Below are 20,696 nucleotides of genomic sequence, written 5' to 3'. Positions count from 1 at the left end.
ATGTGCCCTCATTTACTCGGCTCGTATTGCACACGTACGCTCTTGTCGATCAGGCGTTTCATACTTTCATTTGCCTTGCTTTTGGACAGTTAATTTATTATTAGTACCACTAGTAGATCAACTTGGATGATTTCTTTTGCTGGTGTACCACCAAGATGTTCAGTTAGTAACAGTACCAAATTAGGCATTCATGCACGTGAGGACATCGTCGTTGTCGATTTATTTTATCAGTTTCGACATGCGTTGCTGAGGCTCAGCTCGAGGTAGATTGGTGGCGACACTGGCTGACACGGCGGCAGCTACAACGGCTACTTAGGCCCCTATTTAGTGCTCCTACTAATTGTTTACTCCTTTCAAAAGGGGCACCACGTTACAGTAGCCGTTATCGGTTAGTGCTGTTGATTACTTGATTAGTCAATTAGTGTTGCGTTTAACAGTTGCTTAATGGAATAATGGTTGGTGCTCAGTGTCCAGTGTGCCGCCAGAAACTGAGAAAAGCTTCGGCCTTTAGGCTCTGTTCGTTCTGAGGAGATAATAGGGGAGATTGATTCTCGTTTTCCGCGTGCACGCTTTTTAAACTACTAAACGGTACGTTTTTTGCAAAAAATTTCTATAGGAAAGTTGCTTTAAAAAATCATAATAATCCATTTTTGAAATTTAAAATAGTTAATACTCAATTAATCATGAGTTAATGGCTCACCTCGTTTTACGTATCTCCCCAATCTCCTCGATCCCCTTCTCCTCGAACACACCCTTAGTCATGGAAACGGGAGGATTGTGTGAGCCTTCAGCTTGCTGGCATGCCAATCTCCTGCAATGCAAGTAGGAGAAAAAATGGATAATAAATTGCGTATTGTCCTTCTGTTAGTGTACAAGTACAGATTACTGAGGCGACACGAGGCAGCGTATCTGATGCGATGCCTATTGTAGACGCAGAAATTTTGGGCTCTAGATCCTGGGATGACATGATCGGAATCATAACTCTAGGACTACCAAAGTTCACCCCTTTTTTTCATGATTTTATCCATACGATGGGCTAAAAGGATGGGACAAATTCTACAGCAAAAGGCATTCCTTGGATTCCGCCGTGAAACAGGAATAGGAGGGATGGAGCAGTCTTGTACCAGACGACTCCTCAACATCATTTTAGTCTCCAATCCATGGTCATCAGCGTCCCAAAAATCAAAGGGTTCATCATTCTTATACCCATGGTGGTATCTCAGTAAATTGAGATGCTTCTTTTTTTACACAGATTCTATCATGATAAATCGCAATTCTTGTCATTTAAAGCCCAATCACAAAACAGATCTACAGAGTAATTATGCAAAGCGCATAGTAGTAACAAAACCAAATTCACCAATTCTAAATTTATCTGTGACTATGTCTTTTTTTGAGGGGGAGTGGACATGCCTTTGCAAGGCGCACTCATGTTTCATTGTTTCACATGGACAAGGTTGTAAGGTTAAAGGGTGTAAAAGAAAAAGAAAAACAAAGCTATCTGTAACCACGTCTTTAGCAAAAGCCATGGATGTATAGTCACACTTTCATTGCCTCATTCTTGTTAGACAGTTATTTTATAAGTTGTTAGACTGTTTGTACCATGAACTTCACACAGATCCTAAATCTAGGCCCCCCTTTATAACATGAGAGTTCACTTGTTTTTTTTTTTTTGGAAATCAAATAAACCACTCAAAAAATGAAAAAAAACATGTGAAATTTCTTCTCTGTTTTTAAAAAGAAAATCAGAGAGCTACGAAGTGACCATAACTTGTTAATTCCTTTTGGTAGAATCTACTCACTTAGGTTCAAGATCTAAACTTAACATGCGTGATTATATATACGTCTAATTATTTTTTCATCGATAGACGATGTATCTATCGACACGATATCCATGGTGACTTTGTAAATCAAAGTGTATATTCGCAAACGTCGACAACGAGACGTTCATAGTCACTTCGTCAATCTCATAGAGTGTAGTGTTACGAGTGCTTACATAGATTATTTTTCTTTCGTTTAGAGCAAGTTTAATAGTATAGCCCACTATTGGCTCCAATTCGTCTATAGCCGATCTAATAGCCATTTCATATAATAGTTGCTTACTATTCTATTAATATATGGTCCCACTTGTCATACACATATTACGTCTTGGAGTCCGTGCTGCAGCTGGCTACAGATCTGTAGCCCACTACTTTTTTCTCTCATCTTTTATCTCATTAAAATATGTTTACAGCTGGCTAATAGTCTGCTACTGTACCTGCTCTTATACCGTATTAAAAAAAAAATCAGAGAGCTACTACTATCACAATCTTTTTTGAAAAAAAAAATGGTGCTGTCACAATCATTGCTCATTCTTAGCGCTGGCTAAGCAGGTTTAAAAGCGGCTGCTTTGCTGCACTTGTCTTTTTCCCCTTCCACCCCATCTCCGCCTACGCGCACACAAGCGTAACAGACGCTCTCTCACACTCTCCTCCTCACTCGCCGCTCGCTTATCTCCCCAATCCAATCCCCTGCCGCGCGACGGCTCTGCGAGATTGCAAGGCTAGTGTAGATCTGTCTCTTTCCTCCCTCCCCTTTCTCCCGTCGTCTCCGTTGTTCTCCACCGAGCAGAGCAGCAAAATCCTTAGCGGCCAAGGCTTCCGGGCTCGGTGAGAAGTTTTAAACGCATTATTACGAGGGGGGGGGGGGGGGGGGGGGAGATTGCGAGAAAGGAGGGCGCACTCGGTGGTGGTGGACTGGTAGTAGTAGCTTTCGGTGGCGAGCGTCTCCATAAAGCGGCGGCGGCGGCAAAGATAGGGTCGTCGTAGGAGGGGTGCTGTGGCGACAAGAATCTGCAGGTATCGGATTATAATCTTCTTTCTTTTCTTTCTTTCTTTCTCTCTTTTGTTCTCGGTCTTCTTCTGCATCTTCTCGCTTCCTGGCTTCCCTTTTCTCTGTTGCAATCTGTTTTTTGGAGGTAAAATAAACATGTTCTTGGGTTATATCTGGCGTGTTCGACGGATTTCTTTTGGAGACTGTGCTGTTGCGAGTGATTAAAAGGGGATTTTTTTTCTTGATGTGGTGGATTTCTTGCCGAATTTTGGCACCTCTTTCCGTTGCGAGATTCTTCCAGCGTTGGCATTGCTTGCCATTAGCCAACTTTGTTTTTTTTTTCCTTCTTCTTTATCTGTCCTGTTCCTCTCTGACGCCAGGCTGCACCTGCAATCCTCAGATATTCATCATTCGGCTGGGCGCTCAGAGATCAAAGCAAAGTTGGCGATTACTTTCTTGATCATTCCTCGGAAGTGCTCGTCAGGTGATGCCCGCATTGGAAGATCCTTCATGGATGTTCGCATGGTGAAGAGCAAGTCCCTGCCCATGATTGCTTCTGCCGCCGTCTTCTTGCTGCTGCTCTCCGCCGCGCTGCCGCTCTCGCAGTCTTACACTTATGAGCAAGATGGTATGTACTGTCCTTTTGGTGGTTTTGACTGTTGCAAAGATTCAGAATTCATAGCTGTACATGATCATGAATTGATGACATCATTAGGGACCCAGATTATTTATGGTTTGATGACGGAGCTGTCTTGTACTATCACATTTTACTCCAAAAATGTGTTCTGTGGCACCTTATTTTTGTGCTTTGTTTGTGTTTATCAGTGTTTGCAATAAATGGCTTGTACACTGCACTTGGGTCACCTTCAGTGCCTGGATGGATTACAAACGGTGGCGACCCCTGCAATGAAGGCTGGCAGGGTGTTGAATGCGTGGTCTCAAATATTACCTCCATGTATGATCTGCTATTACACTTTCGTTTTGTTAATGTTGTTTGTTTGATTACCTGTTTATCTGGTTATCTGAACAATGTGATATTTCTGGTAGAACTCTCAATGCTGCAAATTTGGGCGGACAACTGGGTAACACACTGGGGAATTTCACATCGCTAATCACCTTGTAAGCTGATCATTCGTGAAGTTTAAGATTATTGGTGATTTCCTCTCGAATTGACACTGTTATTGACTTGGTTCTTAATGCTTCTTGGTTTACCCAATGTAGAGATCTTAGCAACAATAATATCGGTGGAACCATACCAGATAATCTGCCAATCACATTGCAGCGTTTGTATGCCCATTTGATCATTTTGTTACTCTTCCAAACCATCTATGTGGTTATTTTAATCTTTTACTATGGTTTTGCTTGTCAATTACAGTTTCCTTTCTGGTAACCAGCTAAGTGGTAGCATTCCAAGTACATTGTCGACACTTACGCTTTTGACAGGCTTGTAAGTATATTGTTGCCTACACATTCACAAGACTTCATAAAGTTAGTGCTTTCAGTGATAATTCTTGCATTTGCAGGTCCCTCAATAACAATCATTTATCTGGAGAGATACCAGATGCATTTTCAACTCTAACTGGACTTGCAAATTTGTAAGAGCAAGTTTAAGTTTGCTCTAAGTGTTATTCTATACTAGCATTTGTTGACAATGTGAAGTTTCTTACCAAAGTGATCAACCTTCTTGAATAGAGATTTTTCTTCCAACAACTTGACTGGTCCTTTGCCACCTTCAATGGGAAACTTGACAGCATTGACTAGCCTGTGAGTATTGAAGTTTATTGCACTGTCTTTCAAGTTGACTTTTCACTAGTGTCAAGTACTTAATGTTATACTATGATCACAGGCATATTCAGAACAATCAAATAATTGGGTTGCTTAATGTGCTGCAAGATCTCCCTCTCCAAGATTTGTATGTACACAAAACTACAGTTTTTTTTACTTAATTCTTTTCTCCAAGAAGTTCAGGAAACCTGCTATTTCAGTAAAGATAATTTCTCTCTCTTTTTTCACGCCTTGTTTTCTGTGGTGACTAATTCAACAGGAACATAGAAAACAATCTTTTCTCCGGTCCTGTGCCTGTGAAACTAGAGAACATACCAAATTTTAAGTAAGGAACTTCCCCTTGATTGAGTTGTTTCTGTCGATCGTTGCTCTAACTTTAATGTTTAAAAATCAATTCCATTGCTCGTATACTCTTTTAATATTAAGAATCAACTAGTTTTTCATGTGCATATTTGTGTTTAGCGAAAGAAGAAAAGTTCATTCAAACTAATGTACCACACAGGAAGGATGGGAACCCATTCAATACCAGCATAGCCCCATCAGCATTGCCTCCTGCTGCACCGACACCATTACCATCAGTATCACCTCCAGCAGGGCATGTCCCCACAAAAGAACCTTCAAATTCTTCTATTGCACCAGCAGGGAATGCCCCATCAAGAAAAAACAATGTTTCTGCAATGAAATTTGTTGGATACATTCTTGTTGGGGTGGTATCCGCGGTGGTTCTCGTGCTAATGGTGATGTTTTGTCTATCCAAGTACAAAGAAAGAAAATCAAGAGATGATGTGTATACAAAAAACCAGTTAGGAAGGTCTCCTCAAAAGCTTGGAGAACCTAAAATCAAGGAAGTTTCAGACATCAAGGAACCACCAGTTAAACTCAAGAATAATGCTGGAAAAGGTTGTCATTGTTCTCTTGGCAAACAAATGACTTCCAGTTTTTTTACTTTATTTTTTGCCCATTGACTAAACTGATCTCTTGGGCGGTGACAGCTTCAAATGTGATTTCTCATACAAGGGAGGAGCAGAAATTGAATGTGTCAACAGCAGGTGAACAATTTTATGCCTAAAAAAGTGCACATGCCCTTTTTTTATTCGTCACTATTCTGCAAGTTTTAGTATGGTAAAGCTTAATAGAAACATTGGCATGGCAGCTGCTTTCTTCCTCTCTTGATTTTGACATTCCAATATTTCTTTGCAGCAGCTTCAGATGCAGTTTATGATTCAAGGGAAGAGCGGAAGCCAGGTTCATCAATGTCAGGTAAATGACTCGAAACTAAATTACATGCAGAAGTGCTATTTTACTGCTCTGCGAGTTTGAGTATGTCAAAGTTAACATGAGAACTTACATGGCAGCTGCTCCTAGGGTGGTTACAATGGAACAAAAAGAGCATGTGATTGATATGGAAAAAAAAGATAATTTTGTGGATGAACAACTGCATCCTCCACAGTCTGCTGTACTGCGTACTGAAAAGGTCACTGTACATCCCAGCGTGCGTACTAGAAAGGGAAGAGTACCTTCAGCTGGGAAATTGGATTTAACTACTACCGTCAAGTCATTCTCTATTGCGTCCCTTCAGCAATATACCAATAGTTTCAACGAAGAAAATTTGATAAGAGATAGCAGGTTTGGTAAGGTATATCTGGCAGAGCTTCCGGATGGAGAGGTACAAAACTGTTGGGCAGATTTTCTAGTAGTTACTTTAGCAAGAATTTGTTGATTATACCATCGTCACTTCTGAACTGTGATATTTGCTTTGCATCAGCTACTGGAAGTTTTGAAGATTGATGCTGCTAACTCAAGAATACCAGCGGATGCCTTTCTAGAGCTAGTTGTGAACATCTCCGAACTGACGCATCCTAACATACTCGGGCTTGTTGGATATTGTGCTGAGTTTGATCAGAGATTACTTGTATATGAGCACTGTAGCAAGATGACTCTACATGATGAACTTCATTATGTTGATGACTCAAACAAGGGATTATCATGGAATGCTCGCCTCCAAGTCGCTGTGGGGGCAGCAAAAGCATTACAGTAAGCAAATTATAACTTTTCTATTTTTTTCTTCCCAATTTTGTGAAGTGATTCTATTGATTTGTGAAAATGCTATGTGTATTTTTTTTTTTGTAGATATCTTCATGATGGTTGTCAACCTCCAATTGTACACCAAAATTTTGAACCGTCTATTGTTCTTCTCAACAGCACTTTAGTTGTGCATATTTCTGAATGTGGTCTTGCAGCACTGTCATCAAGATCAGTATCCCAGGTACAATAATGTTAATGAAAATATTTTGGCATCAGACTCTTTGGTGATGCTCTGGATGTTCAGTATTTCGGATGCCCTCATGCACTGCTATTTAAGTATTTATAGCATAGCTGTGCATTTGTAATTATAATGAAGGCTAGTGTAAATGAAAGAATTGTATTTAGGAATGGGTATTGCTGATTGCTATGCATTTTCATCACATTGCATCAATTGAGATGACAGAGTCTTTTGTTTGTTTGTTTGCGAGGAGAGATGAAAGAGTTTGTTATAGAAAAGTGATCTTGTTATATTTCGCAGGGATGCTTAGCTGACAGCAGCTAACAAATTTAGGCTTCAGATAATATTTCTTTCTAGATCTATTCTCAATCTCATTTTTTAATTGCCATCCTTGTATTCCAGTATAGACGCCCCCCGTGTCAATTGACATTGCTAACTTGTGAAGCTGTTCTTCTTTTAATCTGCTTAGGAATTGCTAGTGTTTCCGAAACACATACTGTCATGTTTAGCAGTAGTTATATACTTTGGAATTTGGATCGCAACAGAATAAGGTTGCTAGTTTATTTTTGACTTTTTGAGTGAATGTTACTATTTCTTTATTGATAAATAGTGTACTCTTTTTTATGTCAGTTGTCTGGCCGTATGCGCACCTTGTTCCATTATGAAGCCCCCGAAGTGCATGAATCTGGATTATTAAGTGATCGAAGTGATGTTTACAGCTTTGGAGTTGTCATGTTGGAACTTCTTACAGGGCGTAAACCTTATGACAGGTAACATTCCAAAAGGACAATATCCCAGACCCACTTCCACTTAGCTAAGTATCCTTGTTTTGCTTGAAGATGGTTTCTAATTTTTCTCATGGAAACGGAACTGCAGTTCACGTCCACGTGCTGAGCAACACCTGGTGCGGTGGGCCACTTCCCAGCTTTACGATATCGATGCTATATCAAAGATGGTAGATCCCTCTATTCGAGGCCAATGTTCTGAAAAGGCGTTGTCGCGTTTTGTTGACATTATCAGCAGTTGTATTCAGGTAAGATATTTGATATTACCATCAACACCAAGATGGATCGGTGTGGCTGACCTGATTCCTCTTATGCAGCATGAGCCAGAGTTTAGGCCCTCAATGTCTGAAGTTGTCCAAGATTTAACTCGCATGGTGAGTGATGCAACAAAGGCTTCCATGTAGGCGCTTCCAAAAGGAGAAAAATCCCAGAATCCTCAATTAGCTCATTGCTGAAAATTCAAGAGTTATCTAGTCATATTACCTGCTTGCAAGTTGATCGCTCAAGCATTCGACCAGGCGTAGGCAGATCAAGGAAAGTTCAAGCAGCGAACTTGTGAAGTGGCGATGTGCAGATTGCTGCATCCCCCCCCCCCCCCCCCTCTTTCTCCAAGCCATTTTATCCCTGATAGGTTCCCCATCCTTAGACAATAATGCTCCTCTGTGATCTCTCTATAATCCTTTAGACTGTACTCTGCTATCAACACCTCGAAGTGCCTGGTTTCAGATCACATGACGTGATCTCCGTAGTTTTTTAGACGATATGTAAATATACTCAGAAGTCAGAAGTGAAGAAACTTTTGTACGTCAGTATGTCGAGTTTATGATGACGGTTAGGCGCAGATACATCAGCTCTAGGAAATCTGAATATTTTCCTGAGCATTCACAAGTTTGTGTACTACATATGCATTCTAGTCATACACTATATATGCAACTTCTAGCAGATCATCATAAACCCTATGTAAGCATTCTGGTCATACACTTCGTGATCTCTTCTAGCATGAGAAAGGTTTGCTTTGCATTGCACATCTTATCTGCTCTGTTAGCACCGGGGAATACACCAGGGTTCATAAAACTGATGAAATACAATCGGATTTTGTGAAAAACCGACGTTTCAACGTGGCTCCGCAGTGGTTCTCCTCTGAAATTTCAATGGGTTTCATCCATGCGAAAACCGCCGTACCGCCAATGTCCAACATGGAAGATGGTATCGGAATTGTGAACCCTGGTTAGCACTTAAGTAGATTCTTGTTTGTCTCCAGGAAAAGAAACGAGTTTAGTTCCAAACTTCTTCTTCAAACTTTCAACTTTTCTATCACATTAAAATTTTTTTACACACATAAACTTTTAACTTTTCCATTTCATAGTTACAATTTTAACCAAACTTCCAATTTTGACGTAAACTAAACACACCCCTAGTAAGTTTCTAGCATAGCATTGTTAACTTGATTACTCTGTCCGTTTCATATTGTACCGTTTCATATTGTAAAATGTTTTAGTTTTTGTCCGAACTGATTTTTTTTTTAGTTTAATCAAATTTATGTTAAACAATATAGCAGTATTTTCAACCAAAAATAAGTATAATAAAAAAATATTCAATATATTCAATGGTTGATTTCTAATGAAATTAAGTTGGTGTTGTAGATGACCCTATACATTTAAAATATTTAATGAAATGTTAAAAAGTTAGTTAGGTGGTGTTTAGATCCAGGGACTTAATTTTAGTCTCTGTATTTAGACACTAATTTGGAGTATTAAATATAGACTACTTACAAAACTAATTACATAAATGAAAGCTAATTTGCAAGACAAATTTTTTAAGCCTAATTAATCCATAATTAGAGAATGTTTACTGTAGCATCACATAGTCTAATCATAGATTAATTAGGCTCAATAGATTCGTCTCGCGAATTAGTCCAAGACTATGGATGGGTTTTATTAATAGTCTACGTTTAGACACTCATTCTAATCCAATGCCCATAGTACATTTGCAGTAGCACACGAGTATTCTGCGAGGAGTACGTTTTATCCTCTGCAGGAGTAAAAACGTGCGAAGCGTGCAAAAGCAAAAGCACTGCAGTGCTGCGTGGGCCCGCACCACCTCACGTTCCCCCCCTCTCCGAGATTAGTAATTTTCATTGCTATCGAGAGAGCCAGCCAGTAGATAGAATCCGTCCAAATCCGAAAACCACGCGACCCAACCCAAAAGATTAACAAAAAAAAAAAAAGACAAAAAAACAGCCGGCGAAAGTGAAACAAGAAACCGCCTTCGGACAGAGAGAAACCACCGCGACGACGACCTCCTCCCACACGCCTATCGTCATCCTCGCGATCGCCGCATTCATCCATCCACTCCCCCCGCACGCCGAAGGAATAACCTAGACCAGAGACGACCAAGGAGAGCGTCTCCGATGGTGGTGGTGGTGGTGGGAGGCGGAGGAGGAGGAGGAGGAGGAGGAGGGGTGAAGAAGGAGGAGGGGGAGGAGGAGGCGAGGGGAAGAGGAGGAGGAGGCGGCGTGGTGGGAGGGTGGGGGACGTGGGAGGAGCTGGTGCTGGGCAGCGCCGTCATCCGCCATGGGGGCGTTGCGTGGGGCGCCGTCGCCGCCGAGGTCCGGTCCCGCTCGCCGTGCGCCTTCTCGCCTGAGGTCCGTGCTTCCCCCCTCCCCGTCTCCAACCCTAACCTGGTGGTAGTGCTCATGAGTCGTGCCCAATGGCTGTATTGTCGGTAGTTGTAGGATACTATGCATTAGGGCATGGATTTAGCCATTTAGGGGTGCTTAATTTAAGTATTATCATCGTTGGATGATTTGGTACATTTCCATCAAATGGTCTTAGGTTGTGATTTTAGCGATGCTGAGAATATGTGGTCGTGTTGCTTGGACGGGAATGAGCTTTACATTCCAAACAAAATGAAGCAAATGTTAAGGAACACATGCTGTAATTTTGACTCGCAACGAGGGAATGGAATGAAAATGTAACCTTACAGCCATTGGCCTTACAGTAAAGCACCCATTGCATACCTTGTTCTTGCTTCGATACCAAAGTTTGACAGTTTGTGCAATGCCAAGGGTGATTCGTCTTACACTTGCGTCAAACTAATTTGATGGAATGCTGTTGTTAGCTCATGCCTTTCTTACAATAGTTTGGGTATGTGAGAGCATTGAGCCCATTGTCTGAAACATTTTGGAGCTTAGTACAATCAGTTTTACAGATCAAATTGTTTCTAGTTTCCAAAAAGGAGCAATGCATTTTATCCGCCTGCATGTCTGATGCCTGCTGGAAGTTATGGTAGACATTTGCTTACTTGATATTAGAGTTCCATACTAATTATGAGCTTACCCATTCTTGTTCGCAGGAATGTGAAGCTAAATTTTCAGAGATACAAGCACGCTACTCTGCATGCGAGTAAGTGTTGCATCATTCTTTCTATGTTGTACTAGCTTGTCCACATGAATTCAGTCTTATAACGTCTTGCAGTAAGTATGTGACGATAAATTAGTAAATTGCTAACCTTGAACTTTAACCTGTGTTGAGTCTCCTGTCTTGGCCTATTGTATTTTTCATGCGGGAACTGGATGAACTCTGAAACTGATTACACAAGATGCATAATTTGTGTCTCATGGCACATAAAAGCTAAATAGACACGATTTATACCTTATATTATTTGCCTTCTTTAAGTTGGCCTATGATTTCTAGGATCTACAATTAGAATTACAGCAGGTGATTTTTTTCCTACTCTCTGATATAGTTTTCCAATTAGGACAAGTTTGGTGGTAAAATGGTGTTTTGCTGTCTAGCAGTGAACTGGCTTAGATTTTAGAAATTGTTGTATGAGGGCAAGGGCACTGGTGGATCTGGGGTAGAGCCGTAGAGGTAGGGATAATACTTTATGATCAATTGATCATTGTTGAGTTAGCTTTGGGATCATCAGCATGAGATTCAAAGAAAGAAACAGCAAGTCTCTCAAGTTGGGCACAGTTCGAACAGTGCGTATTTTACAAAAAGAAAAAATCTTGCTATAGAGAAGTATTTTTTAAAAAACAAAATAAATCCATTTTTCAAGATTTTAATAATTAATAGTCAATCAATCATGTGCTAATGACTCGCCACGTTTCAAATGCCACCGATAAGCTCAGCCTAACTCCTGATTTGAACGTAGCCTAAAGCAGTAGTTGAAATTTGAACAGTCGATTCAACTCTTAAACATCTTTTAATAAGATGTGCTGAGTTTAAGTTACTCTCCTCATATTCAGCTTTTACCTAGAGCCAATATACCCAAGACATTTCAACTGGCTGTGGTCTAGTATGCATAGTGTTTTGTTCTGCAGTAAAACAACTCACCTGTTGGCCATTGATAGAACATATCATATTCATTCAACTTGCTTCTTTGCAGTGCTTGGTTTGAGGAGCTCCGTAAGCGGAGAGTTGCTGAATTAAGAAATGATCTGAAGAAGTCTGAAAATTTTATTGGGTTAGTGTTTATGTTGTTACATTTCAGTATATGTCTAATTCTTGATCTTCTTTTTAGCATTTCAAATTTAATTTCACAATAATTTAGTTTGAATATAAGGCCTATGATTATTGATTTCAGAAAAATGGTCATTCCATCTGGTTTTCATCTTTTGTACACTTACATAATGTGAAATCTGGTTTCCTTTTTCCTGTTCCAGATCCCTGCAGTCCATGATCAAAAGCCTCAGCAATAGCAAGCATGATGATGGCAACTCTGAATGTCACACTAGTCATACTGAGTCATGTTCAAATAATGAAAATACAGCTGATAACAATTCATCAAGCAAAGCATTGTCCAAAGATAGATCATCTGCTGCTAGTTTTACAGAGGAAGCAAGCAACAGTCAGAAATCTGAAAAGGTGCAACACTGCGATACTGATTCAATTCAAGTGAACAATACTTCAGCAGAGGCTTTGGTAAAACCCCTTGTTGAAAAAAAGGTTTGTGCTGAAGATGGTTTGCTTTGGGGCTCTAGAAAGAAAAGGGCCGTGAGGGATAGGAGGACTTTTCTGATGGCTGATAATAGTTGCAGAGCTGGCGAGAATACATCTACATCACACATACAGACAGATGGTTCCTCTGAAGGCTATGCAAAGAAGGGCTTGAAAACTCCAAATCTAGAATCTGGTGTGTCTGTCGTTGAGAAAGCAAAACCAAACTTGGCAGAGATTTTGAAAACTATATCTACTCAAAGTGACTGTTATATGTTGCAACGCCGACTTGATGTCCAGGTATGATGGATAGATCTTGTAAATTCAGTCAAGTCTTGTACTTATGGAAAATTGATTAGAGTTGCACGCTGTTTGTTCTGATAGGGTATCAAGCAAATGAAACCTTTGTGGATACTAAGAGTTTTTAGAACCCATTTTAGCGACTTCAAAATAAAGTATACATGTTTATATAACTGTTTGTGCTGGAAGAAACTTTCAGTGCCTTTCTGCAGTTTATGCATTTCAAGATGAAAAAATAGCAGACACTGGTATGTTTACATTCTATCTTATTTGTCACTTTTGTCACACCTGCAGCGGAAGCGGACTAGATACAAGAAGATGATTCGCCGGCATATAGACTTCCGTATCCTTCATTCAAAGATCAAGAGTGGCGCAACATCTTCTACCAAGGAGCTTCTAAGAGACATTCTACTGTTTGTGAATAATGTCCTTGCCTTCTATCCAAAGGCTACGTTAGAGCACATGGCTGCAATTGAACTTCGAAATATTGCATTCAGAACAGTGCAAGAGAGCGCAAGCATGCCCTCTAAGAGTTGTGGAGTAACAGGAGCAGCAACTGCCCCTTTAGTGAAGAAGAACACCCGACCCGTGCAGCCTGGAAGTCATGGGCCTCATGATGCAAAGAGAAGCAAAGTTTCTTTAAAGGGGACTGGAAGTACTGTCAAGCAGGGTGAGGCCAAGGGATCGCGTGGTGGTTCATCAGTGACAGCTAATGTAAAAACTATGCAGAGAAATCCACCGGCCAAGAAGAGAGGCGTTGGGCGGCCTCCAAAGAATGGGCAGAAGCGTGCTGCTGCACAGCAAGATAGCCCTAACAAAGGCAGGAAGAGGACCCGACGCTGAACTTCGGCTCAAAATGCCCAAATATACAAAACTGTGTACAGACAGCGTATAGCTAGACCACATAGTGTCGTCTCTTTCAGTGTTTACTTGTTACCTGGCAAAGACTAGGTCGGAAATCAGAATGTTGTAGCAGGGAGTAGTACTGTATTTCCTGTTGTTGTCTTAAAAGGACAGATAGGAAAGAACATTTTTATAGGCAGAAACTATCAACTTAGATATATATAGTATATCTCTTGCTTTGTGCAATGCTGATGGTTTCTTGATCAAATGCATGCTATGATACTAACGCAGAAAGTTTACCTGCAAATTTTGAACTTATTAGGGGTATATATTCAGTACAATGTACAGTGGCTTGTCATTGCTCAAGAATCATGATCTGTATAGTACCTGTCAGTCTCCAGTAACTGCATGATCTGCATCTGTATAGACGACAGTCAATACTTACTCAAGGCGTGTTTAGGATTGATGCCATTTTAAACCATACTATATTTTTTAAGTTGTTAAATATGTGGATCCATTTAATTTCTTGTCAATTTTTAATAAATACATAAGAAATAATGTTAAAATTTTGACAATATTGTTAAAAATTTGGTAAGGTTTATTTTGGCTACAATCTAAATGGCTCCTCATTCCTGTTTATTTTAGGAGGGAGGGAACCGGTGCTTTGATTGATGATGTTATTGGGCCGGTATGTCGTTATGATGGGCCGCGGCGGGCCGGCCCAAAAGCAGCGAGCCCGAGGAGGAGCCAGCCAACAAACAAACCGTGCGGAAAACCCGGTCGCCAGCGGCTAGCCCAAAAAAAAAGAAAGAAAAGGAGAAAAAAAAGCCGCCGAGGCGGCTCGCACCCGTCGCCATCACGGCAAATCACCGCGCGGCGCGAGTCATGGGTGCAGCGAATGCGAAGGCGTGTGTGTGGGAGAGAGATGGGGTCCGACGTGGAGCCAGCCAGCCGTGGGAGGTGGCGGTGGAGGTGGAGGTGGAGGTGATCTGGGGTTTCATCATTCGTGTTCCTTGTCCTTTTGTAAGAGAAAAAAAAAATAGTACTTACTTACATTGTGAAACGGAGGGAGCAGTAACTTTTGCTACATTTTCTAGTACATACTCCCTCCGTCCTAAAAAAAACTCAATTTGGAAGGGGAGGGGATGTGGCACCAGTCCAGATTCATTGTCCTAGGAGGGGTCACGTCCCTTCTAGGTTGAGTTTTTTTTGGACGGAGGGAGTAGTTTCTTTTTCTTCTAATTTCGTATTTACGCGAGACACACCACTGCACGGATTGAGATCCTCTGCAGTCAGATGCACGCTGCCTTTGTCACTTACATGTGGGCATAGAGAACATCGGGTCCACATATCAGTGACAAAGTCATATAATCTTGATCCTCACTGCACATGCGGAACGCGCGTACACACACTAAATGACTACTATATACCGTTACACACGAGCTTATCACCGTTACACATGCAGGCCATATAGACATGCCGGTGAGTGTACCATCAACCCATCATGGAGAATGTATCGTAATATGCGACTATACCTTTAACACGTTCTAAATAATAGATTTGAGACGCATAAGGATCCGGTGCAGTCGTAGTAGAGACTGCAAAGGCAGTTGGGACCGTTTTCCATCATTAGATCGAGAGGCAATCAACGATCCAGACATGTGCTATATCAGTTTTAAGTAGTACTAACTGCTACTACAATACTACAGGGAAAGAATTTCTGATCCAATAGTAGCTCTAGGACAGCTATAGCTACTGCAGGGGATCCCAATCCTGTTTGAGATCAACAACAAATTCATGACCTCTTTTCTATAGTGAAATAATTAGTTGATGTCTTACATCTTGCTAGAAAAATACACGGATGAATGTATACATATTGTAGAAATGATGGATAAATATGTATTGAAATAAAGTGGAAATGATATGGGACATGCTTATATATTAAGCTCTAGGATGTATTAAATAGTAAATGATATGCTATATTTGTATGTGATTTAAAATATTTTGATAGATTTGTATGTTAAGCTTTAAAAGCTAGCGGGATTCAAATATATAAATATATTCCATTGTGAGCGCACTTCTATCTATCATGCTCTAGGTGTTGACTAGATGTAGCACGGTCATTTGATAAAGTACCATACTCTACATCTTATTAAATTTTAGCAGAATATGTACACTTGTTTTTGTTTTTGAGAGGATACCTAGGAGGGTGTAGGTACACATGAGTTATATACAAAGACAAAGCCTACGACAAGGCTGGCCTGTACAAACATTACTTGTAAACGGTTGCACATCACACCACAATTAAACATCATCACCCAAAGGCAGCATACAACATAGTCTTCTTTCGGGTATGCTCCTCATGGAATAAATTATCAAACCTAAGCTCTTCCTCTTTTTTTCTTAAACGTTGGAACTGTCAAAGCAAAAGCAGTTCTGGTGCAAGAACATAAAAATGAGCTTTCTTGCTGTCCTTGTTTCCACAGCATTAAAGAATAAGCACAGCACCCTTAACAGCCAATGACACTAACACACAAACAGTTCCTCTTGTTTTCGAAGGTTGGACTAACCATGCTACCTATTTCTAGCCTAAATACCTAGGAGATCTTCCCTACTTGCAATTCACGGGTAGATAAGGTTATTATTGTTGTGAATTGCAGCAATCAGACTGATTTATATCCCCATCATGTGATCCAGGCCTGGCTGAGGAGCAGCTCCCATGCCTGCGCCTGTCACATTAAGAAGCAATTGCTGGAGCCAGCGCCTTGTTGTAGGATCATCCTGTGGTTGTCAAAAGTTGGTGTTTCAAACCTTTCATTTAGTATTAATTTATCAAGTACAGGAATAAGAAATTGGTGGCAGCTGATGGGTTAATATCACTCACCCTAAGACAGTTATTGAACGTGCCATCCTTCAGCATGTCAGGGAGGCAAGTTTGTAGTGCAGCACATGCCCTGCATAGACGCCGCGTAGAAAAAAATAGCCTGTTCAGAATATTTAAGTAAAATAATTTGATAGCACACAAATGTCAGCACAGACCTGGAATTGTCTGACAGCCTAAGGTAACATCGGATAATGTGCTTCAGCAACCTTGTGGAAGGCTGCTCAGCAAGTGAAACTACCATGTTTGCTAAAACACTGCCTACAGCAAAGAAACGCTCAGCAGTGGCACAAATGTAGCGCAATCCAACATCATCGAGGAGAATCTTCTGAACAATGAAGGTGGCCACCTACAAAAATATTTGACTAAATCAGTGAAATAATAATGGTTCATTAGGCCTAGCTTGGCAAATGAGATTTATTTCTGGCCTCATTTGAACTTTGAGCTCTCATCAACAAAAGAAGCTTAAGTTCCTCATGAGCTACCAACTTAACTATACCTGTGTACCTGTGTACAAACTTAACTATACCTACCAAGTTTAAACAGTTAGGTTTGGGTCATAAAAAAATGGAATTAAAAGTGGCAGCACCATATAGTTGCCAAATTGCCAACCTCCTCTCAATACATATAGCACAATCCACCTTTTAGGCTTATAAAACGAAAGGTGGCATTTGAGCTTAACAAAGGGAAGCCTGGTTGAGAACAAGAAAATTCCAAAGATGAGCGGCAGCCTGTAATAAGAAGATTCTAAAGATGACAGGTGGCTTACTTCACACTAACCTGGACAGGCTATCATTATTCATGGTAGCAGAAATTTTAACCTAGCCAAGCTACAATTCATGGTAACAAAAAAAAAAATTACACACAAACTTCAGACAGCATCATCACATACTTAAAGAAGAAAAAGATGATGGTATTTAGATAAACATGAGATGGTTAGCGACATACAGTTTTTGACAGCTCACTTCCCATTTCCATGGTACGCAAACACAGAGGAATTATTTCAGTTTGCAGCAGAAAACTGATAACTTCAGTATCATCAACCTGCGTGTATTACATGTGAAAGAAGCTTTAATTCCATTTGAAGGAAAAAAAATCTAAAACCAGTTCAACACGAAAAAAAGAAGGTAGAAAACATCAAAGAGTACACATGTTTGTTTCAAAGTAATTCAACATATTACAAGGTTACAAATTCTGTTTTGTGCATTTTTCCTCAGAACCCTGCCAGAGGGCTAGTTTCCAATAACCAAGCTCTGTGTCTACTTATATATAAAATTGGTTTGCATCCAAACTTAATTCAAATTTCTACAACCCCACATAATTCCCCCCCAAAAAAAACATGGATACTTGGTAGTTACAGTGCTACAGGAACCAGGCAAACCACTAAACAGAAGTAAATGGCTGGTTACCACGAGGATCTTGGAAATCTTTTGCTTACAATTTATGCCTGCTGTTCTGCCTAATACAAGAAGGATGCATTCTTATAAGGCCTCATGCCTAACTACTGAATAATAATAACATGGCTCTTCGCCAAGATGGCAGAATAGAATTACTGAAATGTGTCAATTGTAATATATATCATGTTCGTATCACTGGTTAAACGATTAACTCATGTAACTACATAGATGAATTACCTTAACAAGTGCACCGATGACACCCAGGCTGGTGAGTCGCAGGTATTCAAAAGGTCTTGTCTTGCTGGTAGTATTCAAGAATGGGTACAGGTACAGGGGAATATGAGCTGAAAAGAACAAAAGAAAATGAGAGAGGGAAATGGAATTTTTCACAGAAACAAAAACAAGAGCTAAAAGGTTCTTTAGTGTGTTATTTTCTTATGAAGATTAAGACTTTACCTCGATTTTTGTTAGCACGCTTTTCAAACTAATAAACCGTGTGTTTCGTGCGAAAACTTTCTATATATATGTTGCTTTAAAATATCAAATATATCTATCTGTCAAGTTTGTAATAATTAAAAATTAATTAATCATGTGCTAATAGCTATCTTGTTTTACGTGCTCCAACTTTATCTTCATCTTCATGAGTTTCAAACACTAGTACTACACATTTAGGAATTAGGATACGTCAAATATAGATTACAAAAGCATGATCATACACGCATATGAGAGACAGACATGCAAAGGACCATGACCATTACCAGTTAAGAAAAGGATCCTGGTCTCAGGGTGAGATGCAACACACTGAAATTATTTTTGAAAAGCAAAAAAGAAAGAGTTAATCAGCAAATCTATGTCATAAATCCAACTTGGGTAACTCAAAAGGCAATTTCTACTGTAAAATACATCATGAAATGCAAGCAACCAGAAGACAACTTTTCCAGCATTACCGCCCTATTTCATAAGATTATGTACCTGAAGAAGTGCAAGTGCATTGCAGACTCGGTTCGATGCACCTGGTGACAATGTTGGGGGTGAAAGTGCAGAGTAGATTGACACAATTTCCTGTATGTGTTGGCAAGTATGGATACACCAAGTGAGTAAGATTGCTGAAATTTGAGTAAGTTTGGATTCTAAGCAACAAGTGCTAATTTGAACAGCATACAATATTTGACCTCAACAGCAAACTGATGACTTGAGAGTAGGATTAAAACTATAAATTATTTGTGAGTTTAATCTTCAAGCATGCAAATTGTAAACATATACGAACAGGGGAATCATGCAGACCTGAAGAAGTGCAGCAACTGTTCCAAAAGAATGCCAAAGAAGTGGGGCCAGATCTTGAAATATCTCTCTTTTCTGAAAAGAAAGGATTGAATTTTTTTTGACCAAATAAACTGGCTTATCATGTTAATGACTGGAACATGAAGTCTACAATTATTTTGATCAGGAAAATTACAGAACTAATTAGGTACAAAACAAAAATTTCTAAATTAGTTACTACAAAGAACATAGGGTTCTAAAATTTTCTTTAGCAAAACATTGCTGTTGACAATGAAGCCATCTGCTCTGGAATATGGTAAATCTACAATCCAGGTCTGTGTGTATGAGCGGTAATCTGTATAAACACTTTACAGCGTAAAACGCCTTAAAGAGTTAATGGAACTCTCGAAGGCTACCCATAATAAACTGAGTCTAATTCGCTATTGTGCTACCCAATAATAATGGTAATCTAGCGGGAAGCCGGGAAGTTTCACCGACCACAATAATTAGAGATGTTAATGTTATCTTGATCAAAACGTAGTGTAATAGCCCATTTCATGATAGATGCGCATCAACCATACGGTAACCCTAACACCAAATCACCATTCACCAACCCTAAAAAAACCATTGACATTCACAATGCTAAGGCGAAACCTTCCCCCACAGGCAGTGTGAATTCCACAAATTACCACCAGTGCCCCAGATAGGGTAGGCTATAGAACCCTAGAAGAACGCGCGCTGGACCTTTGAGAGCTCGAGGAGGGCGTTCTCGCGAAGCTCGGGGTCGCAGAGGTCGAGCACCAGCTGCTCCGCCGACGCCATCTTCATATCCTTGGCTGGCTGCCCCACCCCGCCGCCCACGCCACCGCCGCCGATCGGAGAAGGCGATGGCGGCGAGGCCCCGGCGAAGGAGGGCGGAATGGAAAGCGAGGGCTGCAGATTCGCCATTATCCCCACAGCAACTGCACAACACCAACGAAACCACCATCACCATTTCTTCCCAAACCACAAAATTATCCAATCAAAAAACACACAAACTCGATCAATTCCACACATGTAGCAAAATAAGGGATTCGACTGCTCACAGGCTATACAGCACGGAGCGAACTAGGACGAAATGGAAGGGATCACCCGAATTCCGCGACGGATCACCACTCTCCGCTCCTCTCCGGCGGCGCCGCGGCCGCCGTGGGCTCGCCGCGACGGGAGGAGAACGACGGCGAAGTCGGAATAATGCGAAACTGCAGCCGAGGCGAAAGCCGAGGGGAGAGAGATCCCCTCTGTCGCCCCCTATGGCGCCACACGGACGGCCAGGATCAACCGATCGCCGAGATCGGACGGTCCACATTGCACCGTCCGCGACGAACGGGCGTGATGAAGCGGAGGTTGCGTACACGGGCCGAGGACCCATGTAGATCCGTGATGGCCCGG

General features: G+C 40.8%; 3 protein-coding genes across 6 annotated transcripts; 2 read left to right on the top strand and 1 right to left on the bottom strand.

Annotated features, from left to right (window-relative positions):
* The first annotated feature begins 2,413 nt into the window (after positions 1-2,413).
* LOC4343624 (protein STRUBBELIG-RECEPTOR FAMILY 3) lies at positions 2,414-8,617 on the top strand. Of its 3 annotated transcripts, none has more exons than XM_015792537.3 (19): positions 2,414-2,834; positions 3,209-3,436; positions 3,634-3,763; positions 3,856-3,927; positions 4,030-4,095; positions 4,184-4,255; positions 4,332-4,403; positions 4,501-4,572; positions 4,655-4,720; positions 4,853-4,918; positions 5,096-5,493; positions 5,586-5,642; positions 5,797-5,853; positions 5,949-6,259; positions 6,359-6,627; positions 6,724-6,859; positions 7,487-7,626; positions 7,733-7,889; positions 7,959-8,617. In XM_015792537.3, exons 2-19 carry the CDS (start codon positions 3,319-3,321, stop codon positions 8,043-8,045), a joined length of 2,346 nt encoding a protein of 781 aa, XP_015648023.1. In that variant the 5' UTR covers positions 2,414-2,834; positions 3,209-3,318; the 3' UTR covers positions 8,046-8,617. The 3 variants fall into 3 exon arrangements, with proteins under 3 accessions (XP_015648023.1, XP_015648020.1, XP_015648021.1); XM_015792534.3 differs by having other exon boundaries at positions 5,794-5,853; XM_015792535.3 differs by having other exon boundaries at positions 2,700-2,834; positions 3,189-3,436; positions 5,794-5,853.
* Positions 8,618-9,926: 1,309 nt separating this feature from the next.
* Positions 9,927-13,973, top strand: LOC4343623 (uncharacterized). The gene is made up of 5 exons (XM_015789642.3): positions 9,927-10,285; positions 10,996-11,045; positions 12,034-12,111; positions 12,311-12,884; positions 13,179-13,973. The coding sequence occupies exons 1-5, from the start codon at positions 10,052-10,054 to the stop codon at positions 13,725-13,727; spliced, it is 1,485 nt and encodes a 494-aa protein (XP_015645128.1). The 5' UTR covers positions 9,927-10,051; the 3' UTR covers positions 13,728-13,973.
* A 2,122-nt stretch (positions 13,974-16,095) lies between these two features.
* LOC4343622 (uncharacterized) lies at positions 16,096-20,691 on the bottom strand. Of its 2 annotated transcripts, XM_015789106.3 has the most exons (10): positions 20,351-20,526; positions 20,010-20,227; positions 19,290-19,361; positions 18,978-19,067; positions 18,764-18,806; positions 18,243-18,349; positions 17,557-17,652; positions 16,767-16,957; positions 16,612-16,681; positions 16,096-16,508 (listed from the first exon to the last, which is right to left on the bottom strand). In XM_015789106.3, the coding sequence occupies exons 2-10, from the start codon at positions 20,211-20,213 to the stop codon at positions 16,401-16,403; spliced, it is 981 nt and encodes a 326-aa protein (XP_015644592.1). In that variant the 5' UTR covers positions 20,214-20,227; positions 20,351-20,526; the 3' UTR covers positions 16,096-16,400. The 2 variants fall into 2 exon arrangements, with proteins under 2 accessions (XP_015644592.1, XP_025883044.1); XM_026027259.2 differs by lacking the exon at positions 18,764-18,806 and having other exon boundaries at positions 20,351-20,691.
* Between the last annotated feature and the right edge of the window lie 5 nt (positions 20,692-20,696).

Source organism: Oryza sativa, chromosome 7 (assembly GCF_034140825.1).
Source record: "Oryza sativa Japonica Group chromosome 7, ASM3414082v1".
In the NCBI taxonomy this organism is placed as follows: domain Eukaryota; kingdom Viridiplantae; phylum Streptophyta; class Magnoliopsida; order Poales; family Poaceae; genus Oryza; species Oryza sativa.
The sequence above is the reverse complement of the archived record's forward strand: the minus strand, read 5'-3'. Positions and strand labels throughout refer to the sequence as shown.